General features: G+C 37.4%; 1 protein-coding gene across 2 annotated transcripts in view; it reads left to right on the top strand.

The window, feature by feature from the left end:
- GRM1 (glutamate metabotropic receptor 1) overlaps positions 1-15,001 on the top strand; it is a 350,013-nt gene that overhangs the window by 233,232 nt on the left and 101,780 nt on the right. For both annotated transcript variants that reach the window (XM_069488836.1, XM_069488837.1), the window contains exon 3: positions 11,680-11,915. In XM_069488836.1, the coding sequence (XP_069344937.1) occupies positions 11,680-11,915 (236 nt within the window). The remainder of the gene's footprint in view (positions 1-11,679; positions 11,916-15,001) is intronic.

Here is a 15,001-nt window from a genome sequence, read left to right on the forward strand (position 1 = left end):
TTTTGGCTCGAAGCTGTGTGGAGCCAGTCCAGGGCACCCTCCCTGGCTATGGCTTATGTGATGACTCTCCGCCTCATATAATGGGTCGGGGGCCTCCTACTTTGCTTTTTCTTACTTCAGTTAACCATTTAAGCATGAATTTATTTTACCACATTTAAGAGGGTCTTAAGGTAAGAAATATAAAATTGTATTTTTTAAACAAGGCCAGCTTATGAACTATTTATGGCATTTGTGTGGGCTTCAATTTTCTGACTCCTCTATTTATCTTCTGTGCAGTCACCAGAGTTATCTCTAAAAGAGATTTTGCTGTGTTGCTTTTTTTCTTCAAAATACTCACTCCCCCACTGCATCCAGCATAAAGAGCGAGCTCTCTGGCCGAATGTGCCGGTCCCTTGATGATGTTGCCCCTTAATTGTCCATCTGGACATTTCTCACTCCTGCTCTAAGACACCTACCTCAATCGAAACCTCTTCTCATTTACTCTCTGTAGTAGGCAGAATAATGGCAGCCCAGAAGATATTCATGTCCTGGAATCTGGGTGATGAGCAGAGGCTGGAAGAATTTTAAGGAGCGTGATAGAAAAAGCCTAGAGTGTCTCTAACAGATTGTTAGTGGAAATATGAGTGTTAATGACTCTGCTAGTGAGGATGCAAAAGGATGTAAGGAGCATGGCAGAGAAAATGTGTGTTGTCATAGAGAATACCCAAGTCATGAACAGATGGTTGGTAGAAATAAGAATGTTAACGGCACTGCTGGTGAGGGCTCAAATGGAAATGAGGAACATGCTATTGGAAAGTGGAGGCGAGGGGTTCCTTATTATACAGTGGCAGAGAACTTAGCCGAATTGTGTCCTGCAGTTATGTTGAAAGCAAAACTTACAAATTATGAACTTGAATATTTAGCTAAGGTGACCTCCGAGCATAGTGTTAACAGTGCATCTTAGTTTCTTTTGGCTGCTTATATAGTCATGCAGTGCATAATGATGTTTTGGTCAATGATGGACCACAACTACTATGGCGATCCCGTAAGATTATAAATAATGGAGCTGAAAAATTCCTATCATTTAGTGACATCATAGCTGTCATAATATCATAGCACAACACATTAGCCACATGTTTGTGGTGATGCTGGTATACCAAACCCATTGCACTGCCAGTCTTATTATAAAAGCATAACATAATTATGTATAGTACATAATACTTGATAATGATGATAAATAACTGTGTTACCACTATATGTATTAACTATACTATACTTTCTATTGTTATTTTAGAGTGTGCTCCTTCTACTTATTAAAAAATAGTTAACTGTAAAACATTCTCAGGCAGGTCCTTGAGGATATATTTTAGAAGAAAGTATTGTTACAGGAGAGGACAGCATATTATTGCCCTTGAAGATGTTCCAGTGGGACAAGAGGTGGAAGACAATGATATTGAAAATCCTGACCCTATGTAGGACTAGGCTAATGTGTATGTTTGTCTTAGTTCTTAACCAAAAAATTTTGACAGTAAAAAAAAATTTTCTAGTCCTCTAATAAAGCCAACCAATTATAAATGCAAGGAAAAAAAGTTCTTGCATGACTTAATTCAATATGGTTGTGATAGATTATCTCTTTCTATCTTCTTTAATTTTATAATATTAATTTTTTCTTCTGTATCATGAGTTATATTGGCATATGTTTTCAGAAATGTTTCTTTGTCTCTGGTTTTGATATTAAGTAGCTCAAATGAGTTGGAGAATATTCACTTTTTACATTGATGGATGAGTTTGTATAAGACAGTGATTATCTGTTTCTTGAACACTTGTAAAACCATCTGGTGATTCTAGTATTTTTTTATTGGGTACATTTTAAACTGCTGATTTCATTGTTAATTAAATTTATGATTATTCAGATCTTATATTTCTTTTTGAGTCAGGTTTGCTAATTAAGCTTTTCTAGGAAATCACCCATTATCTGCTTGGGGTTAAAATTTTTTGCCATCAAGTTTTTCACAGTATTTTCTAATTCATTTTTAATTTCAATTGTATCTTGTAACAGTATATTTTTAGTTTTATTCCAAATCTTATTTATTTGTGCCCTCTCTCTTTTTCATCCATGCCAATAACCTCAGAGGATTGTATATTTTATTGATGTTTTCTAAGAACCAATTTTTAGGTTGGTTAATCATCTTTATTATATCTTTTTCCCAATTTCATTAGTTTTTACTTTATTTTATGTTTATTCTGTGTGCCTTTCTACCTTCTTATGTTAGATATTTAGCTCATTTATTTTCAGCTTTTCTCTTTTTCTAATATAAACATTTCTGACAATGTCTTTCCTTCTAAGAACCCCTAAGCTACTTCCCATAAATTTTAATAACTAGTATTTTTTCTTTACATTCAATTAGTATGTTTCAAATTTCATTTATGACTTTTCTTTAACCTCAGTTTTCTTAGAAATTTCAAGTTTTTAGTTTCCAAGTAATTGGAGACAGATTATTTTTTTAAATTCTAATTTAATTTGTGATGCTCAGAGATGTGGGCTATTAATTTTTGAAATGTGCTGAGACCTTCCTTATTAACTTGGTTAATTTGTTAAATTTCCATGTATGCCATAGAAACATGATATCTTTTCTGTTACACATGAGATCCAATATGTGTCCATGAGATCAAGTATGTTAAGGTGCTAAAATTTTCTAAATCCCTACCAAATTTAGCCAGCATGCTCTATTCATAATTGAGAGAAGTATGGTAGACAGTAAAGAGGCAGTCACACGGGAAAGAGAGGTTTCTATCAATTTACTTTATATCTTGATGCTATGTTATTTGGTGTATAAATTTCAAGTTATTATACCTTTCAGATACATTGACTCTCTTTATTCCTGATAAAGATTTATATGTGAAAATAAATTATACTCTTACATTAGTATAACCAGCTTCACTTTGTTTTGGTTAGTATTCATTTGGTTAATCTCTTACTATCTTTTTACTTTCATTCTTGCAGTATGTTCATGTGGATGGATCTATTACAAACAAGATATAACTATTTATAAGTTTTTATTTTTAATCTAATAGAAAATCATTGTCTTTTTTACCTGGTGAATTTAATTTTAATTACCGATATATTTGGAATTAGTTCATTGCCTTATTTTGTGCTTATTTGTCTTACCTTTTCAATGCTCTCCCCCTACTCTCCTGCCTTCTATTGCATTGTTTAGGAGTTAATTTTTTAAAAGAATACTTAATTGTGTTTCTGCCATTTTTTTGGACAGTAGGATTTTTGATCCCTTTTCTTTCACTGATTCCATATCACTATGTTTTTGGAATTTCTCTTATCATAGTGATAGGTTTTAAAATCTAGTTTTAGAATAATTATCTTTTAAAAGCAAAGTTTAATGCATTTATGGATCTGATGTTAGTTTAGTACTCTGGCATGTGTGTATATGTATATTACTGTGAACTTATCTCACTAGGTATATTTTATTATTAATTAACAATAATTATATATATTTGTAGATGTGATGTTATGATATATGTATACATTCTGGAATGATTAAATCAGAATAGTTAACCTATTTATCATCTCACATACTTATCATTTCTTTGTAGTAAGAACATTTAAAATCTGTTCTTTTAGTAATTTTGAAATATACAATATATTACTATTATTACCTATAGTCACCATGCTGTGCAATAGATCACCAGAACTTATTCTTCCTAAGTGAACTTTGTACCCTTTGGCTAACATCTCTCCTTTCCCCATCCACCCCGTCCCGCAGTATGATGAGGATTTAGAGTTCCCTAGATTTTTTTGAAAGTATCTTTAAATATTGACTTCCAATGGCATTTCATTCTAGGGGTTGTCCATAATCTTAGCTGAGTTTTCATGATACTCCCTGTGCTTATGGCTCTTGCACCAAATGGGCTATGTCAATTCAGACATTACAAATGTGCACTGTGGCTTTCCTTTATTATTTTTCTACCTCAGGGTCTGGACTGACTTCAAGCCTTCTCAGACTGTTGGGTAACACTTTCAATCCTATTCTATTGGATTTTGCAGGATTTCAAAGCTCCCAACTTTTTGTTGGAGTTTCAGCTTCAACTCTCTGACTTCCACAGTTCATGAAACCATCTTCCACATTACCAGATAGATGTTAGAACCCATTTCCAATTCTTTAGGGTCTCCTACACAGAGGCCAATCCCTTGTGGGCTGCTGTTATGTGTCTTCCCTATGCTTATCATTGGGCCTTGATTTTCTCACCATTTCTAGCACCTAGAAATTACTTTTTGTTTCTTCATTATATTTCATTGTTTATTTCTATTTCTTTACTAAAGGGAATATCTGCAGCAACTTAATTTATCACACTGTGAGAAATTTTAACAATTTAAAAGAATATATTCTACTTTTAATGAAAAAAAACAGGAATAATTTGGACACTTGGTATGAATTAACAAGTCATATAGCTTTTAACCCAAAAATGTTAAGGGCATATTTTTGTTCAAATGGTAGGCCGTAGAGATTAGAGATGAGGATAAACTTCATTGGGTTTGTTAAGGGACGTCATCAACAAAGTTCCTAAACCTTTGGATTCACTTTTGTAGAGCCACAAATTGCTTTGCTTTGACCTTTTGTTCAAGTAAGAAAAATAAATGCATTTCTTAAATGAACTGGAAGAGATCCTGACAGGTACGTTATCTTCTTAGAATATAAGGAAGAAGTAATGGAAAATTAACCTATTATATAAGTATGGCTGACTTTCCAGCCACTGTGGGCCTCATATGTTCATGTCTTAGTCCTTCTTTCCATTCCTTTCTGTGTTGTTTTCTTCATTGCTTGCTTCCACAAATTATTGAGGACATAAAGTTACATTCCCTGCAGTTCTGGAGAATTATTCTTGTGGCCTGAGGCCTCTTAGCTGGGAGTTTCATTTTAGCCATCGCAATGACCATGCAAACCAAGAAACTGCCCAGCCACACACAATTGCCAAGAATAACCCAACATCCTCACAACTTAGTCACTAACTTATTCATTCTCTATTTTCATTTGTAAACCTCTCGATAACATCATTATTCATGATGCCTACTCTCCCTGCCTCCATTCATACTAGTGTGCCCTTTCACGTATGACATGAAATCAACTGAGGGTCAGATTATCTACTGTCCTTATCAAAAAACACTTTTCCCCCCTCCTTTTCATAGAAATGTGCATAGCTCTTCTTCCAGTTTGCTGTCTCCAAACAGAGCCCTCATCTCAACCCCGGGACTGCTTTAGAACCAGTGGTCACTAAAAATACATGGTAATGGAAATTTTGGCAGTGAGGTGGAGCCTATTAGAGGAGTTCACTTTCAACTCTGGTGAAGCCAAAGTCTAAGACTTCAAATTCCACTCAAACTTTGCAAAATTTAAGTTTCAAAATGGGTCTATTTGGACCTAGTCCTAGTGGAATTTTATAGCCAATAGCTTACCATAATGCAAGATGGTTTGGGAGCCATATTGAGTTTTCTCAGAACATGATTTTAAGATTTTTCCAGAAGGCACTTGGCATATCTTTGTGAGTTGTTTAAACAGTAAAGTGTTTCTGAGCTCACAATGACATAGAAATAGGATCTGCTAAATGAAGTGCAGGGAAGAGAGTGTGGCTTGCTCTAAGTCCTGATGGCCTTATTGATTTCTCTAGTTTTGCTCCCAAAGGTGATTTATTAATCTAGGTTATCAAAATGAGACCACCGTCTCAGAAAAAATATCATCTTCATTTGCTAACAAGTAATTAAAGAAAACTGTGAACATACTTCAAAACTTTAAGATGTCTTAGAGAATATGGAATATACAGTGGATAGATGAAAAACAGAATAGCATCTACTCAAATATCTTCTGTTTGGGTGAATGTAAACATTTTTAGCCTAGAGCTCTGTGGCTATGGGTAATGTTCAGCCACAGCTACTTGGTCCTTTCTTGGGGCCTTTGCACCAGCCGGCCAAGATCCTCTTCCTTCTGATCCTCACGTGGCTTGTGCACTCACCTGCCTCAGATCTCAGTTTACATGTTTTCTCTTCAAAGTTGCTTCTCTGACCACCCAATCCTTTTCCTGGCCTCCTAATCTAAAATATGCTCCTCTTCATTCATCTCACATGACTCTTTAAAAATCCTCTATATAAGCTACATCACCATGTGACAATTTGTCATAATTGTCACTTTACTATCTCTTTGCCCCTTAATCTACACATGGATTTACATGCCTGGTAATTTTTTATTGAATGTGAGACATTGTGAATTTTACCTTGTTGGGTACTAAATGTTTCGTATTTTTAAAAGTATTTTTGAGCTATTTCTAGGAAAAGCTTAAGTTACTTTGATCCTTTTATATCTTGCTTTTAAGCTTTGTTAGGCAGGACAGAATAGCATTTAGTCTAGAGCTAATTTTTCCTCGCTATTGAGGCAAGACTCTTAATACTTTAACCAATTCCCCCTGAAATATGAAGTTTTCCACTCCGGCTGTTGGAAACAGTTACTCTTCCTAAAATAAGTGACCTCCAGGCACTATTCCTTCAAATTCTTTTGGTTGGTTATTTCCTCAGCCTTATATAATTCCATCACATATAATATTCAACTGAATCGTTGAGGTAGATGTAGTGCAGTCTTTTCTCTCTCTCTCTGTAGCTCTCTCCTCTCCAGTACTTTGATCTGTGAACTCTGGCCGCCTGGCTTTGCCAGACTTCAGCTCCCTCTTCCCAACTCGGCAAATCCACTGGGTTGTATCTCAGTTTTCCCCAACCCCCACCTTCTTGTGCTGTGGTTTGGAAACATCCAGACAGTAAGTTCAAAAAATTATAGGGCTCACCTCATTCGCTGCTCAGTAAATGAATCTAGATATTCTAGATTCTAATCCACAGTCTAAATGATTATTGAAAAAGCTGCATTTCTTCTGTGAAATTTCCCACAATTGATGTCACCTGACTTACATTATGCTATAGTTCTTCCACCTTTGTAATATGCTTAACTTTATAAATAATAGGATTTTGTGCTTGTTTACATGTGTTTTTGAAAATATTATTACATTATGCTTTTATCTTTTCCTGATTATATGGTAATCTCTGAAATATTTTAAAAGAATTATAGTTTTATCAGTACACGCAATTACTTGAACTCATAACAAATAAAATTGCTTTAGTACCTAAATTGTAATTATTTTAATTGAATGAAAACAGTCTTTTAGAAAAATGTTTTGCATGTTTAAAAAAATTAATACCACTGTAATTCTGTTTTTTACTATCAATTTGCTAATTAAATTATTTAACTGATAAAATGCAAAAGTAACATTGGTGCAGCTTCTGTCAAATTATAATTGGAGGAAGTATAAATAGTATTTCCTGTTGTTACTATTAGAATTTATTAGATAGAAAAACCTTATAATTATTCAAGTTTGGAATGTGAAATTTTGCGGGGAAAAGAAATGATTTGGTTGGAAGAGAATAACAGCCTCATGAAGAATTGCTGTTGAAAAATATTGAGGGGGGATAGGAAATAAGGATTCTTGTGTTAGTGAGAAATACTTAAGACATACAACTTTTTATTAAATGTTCCACAACATGCAGTTTTATTTCCAGGGCCCAGCTAGGAAAAGGAACTCATCATTGGGAAGCAGATGGAGCAGCAGAAGCTGCTAGAAGTAGTGAATGTGCCTTGCAGAGACTCAGCACTGTCTGAGGCCAGGTCACCACCCAGCACAGCACAGTGCACTCCAGACACTCAAGGGATGACCAGTGCCAGCAGGTCACCTCAGCTCAAGCACCATCTATGCTACTGCCACCAACTAAGAAAGATCCTGAATCAGGCCTCTTTTAAAGTGTGCTTTACAGATAATTTACCAAACAATATCCTCACACAAAATCCCATTACAACTAAACAGCAAACATCCTTTAAAATTCTCCATAAATGCGTTTGATAAATGATACCTAGATGAAACAATTTAAAAGTATAAAAACCAAGAATTGCTTTGTGGGTATTTTCCAGGAATATTTTTGCTGTTGTTGTTAGCATTCCCTCACGCCTTACTGTGATAGGGTTAAGATCCCATCCAAACCTTCGGCAACTCTCTAAAAGATACACACCAAGTAATCCTACTTGAATATTTTCCCTATTGTACCCTGCTTCTCCTTGATTTTATCACCTCTTGGATTCAATACCAACTCTAACTCCTGTAGGCGTCATCTACAGTGAGGGTGAAGGGCTTTGATCAGCATGAGGGGATATAGGGCTCCAGACCACTAAATCATGAGGCTTAACATCGGTCTATATTCACAGACAAACCTTTACCCCTAGGATGTGCCCTTCTGTGTCGGTGAGCTCAAGGGCAGGAAGTCACACTTTTCTCTGCTTCTGGCATTGACATAAGATATTTACCTTTACAAACTAAGCATGATTTAAAAAATGCAAATACACATCATAGAAAGCTCAATTCGTGCACATTTTAAAACTGTGAGATTGTGGGTTTCTTATACAAATGGTAATCAAAAGAAATCTCACATAATATTAAACCTTGAGGAGAAAGATACTTCAAGCCTTAATCTTTATGTCAAAAAGCAATTGTTTTCTTGAAGTTATAAGCCACTTTGATTTTAAGTATTTACTTGTAGGCAGAATTTCTTGAAAGCCTAACTGGTTTTATTTTTACCATTCTTTTTAGCATGACATGAACGATGGCTCAAATCTTCAAATTGCTGTAAATGTTTTAAAGATATAAATATAAATAAATTCAAATGTAAATAATTAAACTAGTTGGAGCCTTTCCAAATAGTATGAGCCTATGGCAAGATGAAAGAGTCAGTCTTTTTTTTTTTTTATAATCTATTTGGCCATCATTTTCAATTATGGTAAGCAGAGGACTCACAATACTCTGGTCACTTACCATGAGGGATGAGAGCTGGATGCCCTTATTGAGTAATAGGCTCACAGCACATTGAGGACTTCCCATCGTCCTCAGGCTAACAGTTGCTACGCTGGGATTTAAGTGCCCACTCGCCTCTCATGTCATACTTCTGTCTATGCTCCAGTTGTACTGACTTTTTCTAAATTCCTTAAATGTGCCATGTTCTTTCTCATATGTTAATCTAGAGGAACCTTCTATACTAATCTCTCCCCTTCTGTTCACCTAACTAAGGCTTATTCCTCCTTTAAGTTTCAGCTCAGACATCATTTTCTTAAGGAACCCATCTCTCATTCCCCCTCACATTCACACACACACACACACACACACACACACATCTACACACCAGAATAAGTTAAATTCCCCAGCCCTCCCTCTCCACGGTACTGGTCCTTCTCTTTCTTTAGCCACTAAGAATTTGTCATTCTTGTCTAGTGTTTGTTTTTTCCATAAGTCTGCAACACCATGGGGGCAGGGGATAGAGTGTCTTATTCTCTATTGAATTCATAACAGAGCTCTGGCACATTGAGGCTGCTGCATAAATGTGGAAGGAAGGAAGGAAAGAAGGAAGGAAGGGAGGGAGGGAGGAACGGAGGGAGGGAAAGGGAAAAAAAAAAAAGACCAGTGAAGTATTGTAGAGTCTCTATCCTAGCAGATTTAGAAGCACATAGACTTTCTCTGGTCTGGTTGGTTAAACTATACTGTACCTCAAAGTCTCTTCAGTTGTGGATCATGTTAAGTCAGCTATATCTTCTATGACCTTTGACATGTTGAAAATACTGCTCATGTGTGGCTCGTTGGAAAGATGCTAGAGAGGAACTACACCAATTAGCTCACGTAAGTGGAGAACACATTTATCCCAATTGATCTGAGGTAACAAAGGATGAGCTATTGTCAGTCACATGTGTTTGGCCCAGTTCCCTGCTCTGCAAGAAGCCAGCCATAAAACACTCTGTTTGGCAGAGGCTGCGTAGTTATGTTCCACAAACTGCAGGGCACCAGTCTGTGTGGAGAGAAATAAATCTACCCTCTGATCAAGATGGTTTTAACATTCCCCTCAGCTTGACTAAACTTTAGATAGGTTTTTTTCCTGAATATGGGCCCCTGACTTCCCATTTATAAGAATAATTATTTTAGAGAGGCTGAAATTGTAAGTTCTTTCTTTCTTTTTTTAAGGTGTTTGGTATATGTTGATAAATCTTTTTTTTAATTTCAGAATATTACAGGGGTATAAACATTTTGGTTACATATAATGCCTTTGCCTCGCCCATGCCAGAGCTACAAGCATGTCCTTCCCCCGTACAGTGCTCTCTGCACCCATTAGTTGTGAGTTTACCCACCCCACCACCCCCCTCCCACCTGACGGCACTGGATGGATGAATCTTACTTCCACGTAAGCACCTTAGTGTTGATCAGTTAGTACCAATTTGATGGTGAGTAGATGTGGTGCTTGTTTTTCCATTCTTGTGATTTTTCACTTCAAAGGATGGGCTCTGGCTCTATCCAGGATAAGAGAAGCTAATTCACCATTGTAAATTCTTTCTCTGCCTCTTTCAGATGTAAATATTCTCCCAGCCTCTTGCTGGTGTCAAAACCCAGGGCTGCCTTTCTCAAAGATCTGAGGGCCATGCCTTTGAGATGTTATTATCACAATGGTGTCAAACCCTTATCTCCCAGTTTCCATGGAAGGGTAGGAGCCTAACTTAGATAAGTAACAATTAGACAATTAGCAACCACAGATGCCTGATCACATTGACCAGCCTCCCCCTAGCAGTGGTCCTCCTGTACTTTCCCACCAGCCTACCCCAGCACTTAAAAACCCTCCCATCTTTTGTTTCAGCAGAGTCAGGTTCAATGTCTCTCATCTACTGCAATAGTCTTGAATAAAGTCTTCCTTGGCTGTTCAACTCTGTCTGGTGCAATTTGTCTTTGACGCCCTCTTAGGCCTGGCTCACATGTAAACCTGAATTAAATTGGAGCTACATCACTCCTGGTAAATATGAATCTTCTAGGTGACAAAATTTAAAAAAATCTATCCCACTGAATAAAATGTCAGCAAACTTCCATTTAGTGAAAAGGAGGATTCTTTTTATACTTGGAAGTGAGATTGTTTTCCTTTAATGCTGTTATTTTGAAATAGCATTAGAAAATAAAAGCATCTGGTCACTTCTGTGGGAGACAGATTTGAATAATGTCCCAGCAGCAAAAACTGTGGTTGGCATGTTTCAGAGCTGTATCAATTTTCTACCCCAAATAATGCAGCTCCACATAATGGTCTTGATTGCAAACTTGAAACCTTGCAGAGGTCTTACTGTGAGGGACTTGAGGTGCCTGGGTTTTATTCCCTTCTGGTTTGGACAGAAACTGATTGGTTTTGTGATTTAGTGGTAAAGAGCACTGGACTTGGGAGACAGATTACCTGGACCCATCAGAACTTCAGCTAATTGCTGGACACCTTCCGTCTCAGTGAATATGAACAGCATAAATCTGATGACTAGTGAATGCTCAATGAACTTGAGTTGTAATTGCTGCTGTCATCATCTTCATCATCACTTTCATAACTGTGAAAATCAAACAAAGACACAAAGAGGATATTATGCTTTCACAACTTTCTACTCTCTACCAAAAAAAAAAAAAAAATCTTTGATGGGTAGTAATGCTGACTTAAAGTAGACTTTAGGCTTTGCTGGATTGCTTCATTCATACATAACTCTGAGCTCTATTTGTGAGATGTTTGTCTTTCTCTCTCCCTACCCCAATCCCTGCATTTTTCAGTGATGGATGGGCAGACAGAGATGAAGTCATCGAAGGTTATGAGGTGGAAGCCAACGGGGGAATCACGATAAAGCTACAGTCTCCAGAGGTCAGGTCATTTGATGATTATTTCCTGAAACTGAGGCTGGACACGAATACGAGGAATCCGTGGTTCCCAGAGTTCTGGCAACATCGGTTCCAGTGCCGGCTACCAGGACATGTTCTGGAAAACCCCAACTTTAAAAGAATCTGCACAGGTAACTTGTGTTCACAAAATCAGAACTCAGAGGTTTTGTGGTGTCCTCCAGATTGATTTCAGCTTGCTGAATGACAGAAGAAGGTGCCAGGGATGGAGATCCCTCTTAGTTTATAAAATAGCCAGAATGAGGTAGAAGTGTAGATTACCCCAAGTATTCAGGGAAATTTAGAAAGACTGCTTTGGTCTCTGGAGGAGCGAGTGATAAGAGACAACATAAGTAAAGGAAAAGTATACTGAGAAATCAGGTGTCTAGTATTCAAGCCAGAGGGAAGAGATTTTGTTGCAAACATGCTTAGGAGATCTTAGCCTTAGCCACAGACATAAGTAAGCAGCACTATTTAGATCCCTTTTCTTCTTTGTGACTTGCTTAGATACACAAGTCAGGAGAAGATGAGGTAATGTCACCCTAGGCCACAGCACTGATATATGTGTTTGTGAACATAGGTGGAGAGAAACTGCTCTCTCATCTGTAAACCAGAATGACGGTCCCCGGTTGGACAAATACCATGCACTGCTCACTGATGCCATGCCAGGGAAGGGCAGTACCTTGTTCCAGGTCTTTCAAGGGCTTGGTGAACTCCACAGTATGTCCCCAAGTAACTACCGTAACCCAGATTTCTTAATTCTATAAAATTTATGAGTATTATTAATGAAGACATTGCTGTTACCTGTCCTTTTATAGTATTGTCTGTACTGCAAAGATAGATCATCTTTGGCCTATCATAGTGCCATTCAAAGCCAGTTGTTCGTACTGAGTTGATAACATACTGCAGTGGACTACTCATGATGGGCGATGGCCTCTACCCATGACTTAATTTGCATTGTAGAACAGTAGGTGGGACATGTATGTCCTGTACCTAGGCTCAGCAAATATTGGTTAAAAAGGTCCTGAATCCATTCACTCATATCACACTCATGTATAAAACACTGTAAATAGCATAAAAAGGGACAGAGAAATATAGAATCCATGACTCTTGACCTAGAGGAGCTTGTGGTCTCTTTGGGCAGATCAAAACAGATTATACACACGAAACAGATAAATAACAATAGAGGACAATAAGTAATGAGTTTTACAAGGCAGGATAAGAATATGGATAATTACATAAAATATTTCTGTTTTCAATAATATTCACATTTTGATGTTAGAAAATGCTTTAAGACAGTGCCCCCCAACCTTTTTGGCACTATGGACTGGTTTCAGGGAAGACAATTTTTCCACAGACCAGGGAAGAGGGGGTGGTTTTGGAATGATTCAAGAGCATTACATTTACTGTGCAGTCAGACCTCTCTGCTAATGATAATCTGTATTTGCAGCCACTTCCCAGTGCTAGCATCACCACCTCAGCTCCACCTCAGACCATCAGGCATTAGATTCTTATGGGGAACGCGCAACCTAGATCTCTCAGATGTGCAGTTTACAGTAGGGTTCATGCTCCTATGAGAATCTAATGCCTCTACCGATCTGACAGGAGGCAGAGCTTATGTGGTGATGCTGCCAGGTATGGGGAGTGGCTGTAAATACAGATGAAGCTTTGTTGGCTCATGTCCCTGCTCACATCCCTGCTCACCTCCTGCTGTGCGACCAGTTCATAACAGGAACAGTATCGGTCTGCGGGCCGGGGGTTGGGGACCACAGCTTTAAGATACCAATATATTTAAATGCAACAATGTATGTCTGACTTGGTAAGGCTCAGCAGAGTTCACTAGGAAATTGCCTGGTGTGAATCCGTTTCTAATCAAGCTTTTTAGAGCTTCCTCAGTATGTCTTCTAGGGAGGCTGAGGAAGGCAGGGAATGATAGGATGAAGGGATTACAGTTTTTAAAATGATGTCCAGAGAAGGAAGGCTCACCAAGAAGATGATTAAAGATGTGAAGGTGATGAAAGAGTGAACCATGCAAACATTGAGGAAGAGCTTTCCAAGCAGAGGGGACAGTGCATGAAAAGAGGCACAAGCATGCCCAGCTTAGTGGAAGAAAGTAAGGAGGTCAGGGTGGCTGGGGCAGGTGAGTTCCTAGAGCACAGGACACAATGTCAGAGAGGCACACAAAGGAGCAGATCATGTTGCATTTAAATGTCCATTGCAAGAACTTTGGCTTTGTTCTGAATGAGATAGGAAGCCACGGAAGGGAGAGCACAGCAGAGATAGGGTCTTACTTTTTCTGAACAGAATCACTCTCGGTGCAGTGTTTAAGCATTGACAAAAGGCAGAAAAGCCCAAGGAGGGAAAGCAGTGAGGAGCCTGCTATGATAGTGCAGGATTGGGCCATGGCAGGGGCAAACAAGGGGGAGAGAAGTGGTTCAGTGCTCAGGATATTTTGAATGAAAGTTGAAGGGATTTGATGATAGAATTGTCAAGAATGACTCTTGTCTGAGCAACTAGAAAGATGGTGTCACTGTTGACTGAGACAGGAAAAGCATATTAGGGAAGGACCAAGAGGTTGATTTTGGGCAAGCTAAATTTGAGATGTCTGTTAGTAATCCAGCTATAAATGTCACTTTGTCATTGCTTTCTGTTAGTAAAATTCAGGATACTAAATGTGCTTGGATTCTTTATGTAAGTATTTGTAGGAAAATATCTGGTGACTTGAGCTCTCAAAACAAGTTACAACTCTGCAACCATGTACACTAATATTTTGAGTTTTCAATTGTCACAGTACATGCAAATGTCAAGGTTAAAGCTTGAACTTTTTTAACATTCACAGCAGGAAATACCAATTTGCAAATTCATGAATTATGCTTATATTGTACTTGAATCTCAAAACTATTTTTAAGAGCTTCTTATTTGATTACAACCTTTAATAAACATGTTTATATTTGCATTTTATTCTGGAATCAAGTTCAGCAAATATTTCTCTTTTTTCTTTGTTCTAGGGAAGGTAGAAGACTTCTTTAACTTTTCCCTTTGGAACTAATTTATAAAATTTATTGATCTTTTCTGTTGCAGATATCTTAGAATTTTATCTTTAATGGTGTTTATCTATATATTATCTGTGTGTGTTTGTATTCATGTAAACCTATGTTGCTCTTCAGTTTTAGTCTCTGTATTTCTGTGAAATCGGCTTCAATGTTATTGAAGAACAACA

Source organism: Eulemur rufifrons, chromosome 15 (genome assembly GCF_041146395.1).
Source record: "Eulemur rufifrons isolate Redbay chromosome 15, OSU_ERuf_1, whole genome shotgun sequence".
In the NCBI taxonomy this organism is placed as follows: Eukaryota; Metazoa; Chordata; class Mammalia; order Primates; family Lemuridae; genus Eulemur; species Eulemur rufifrons.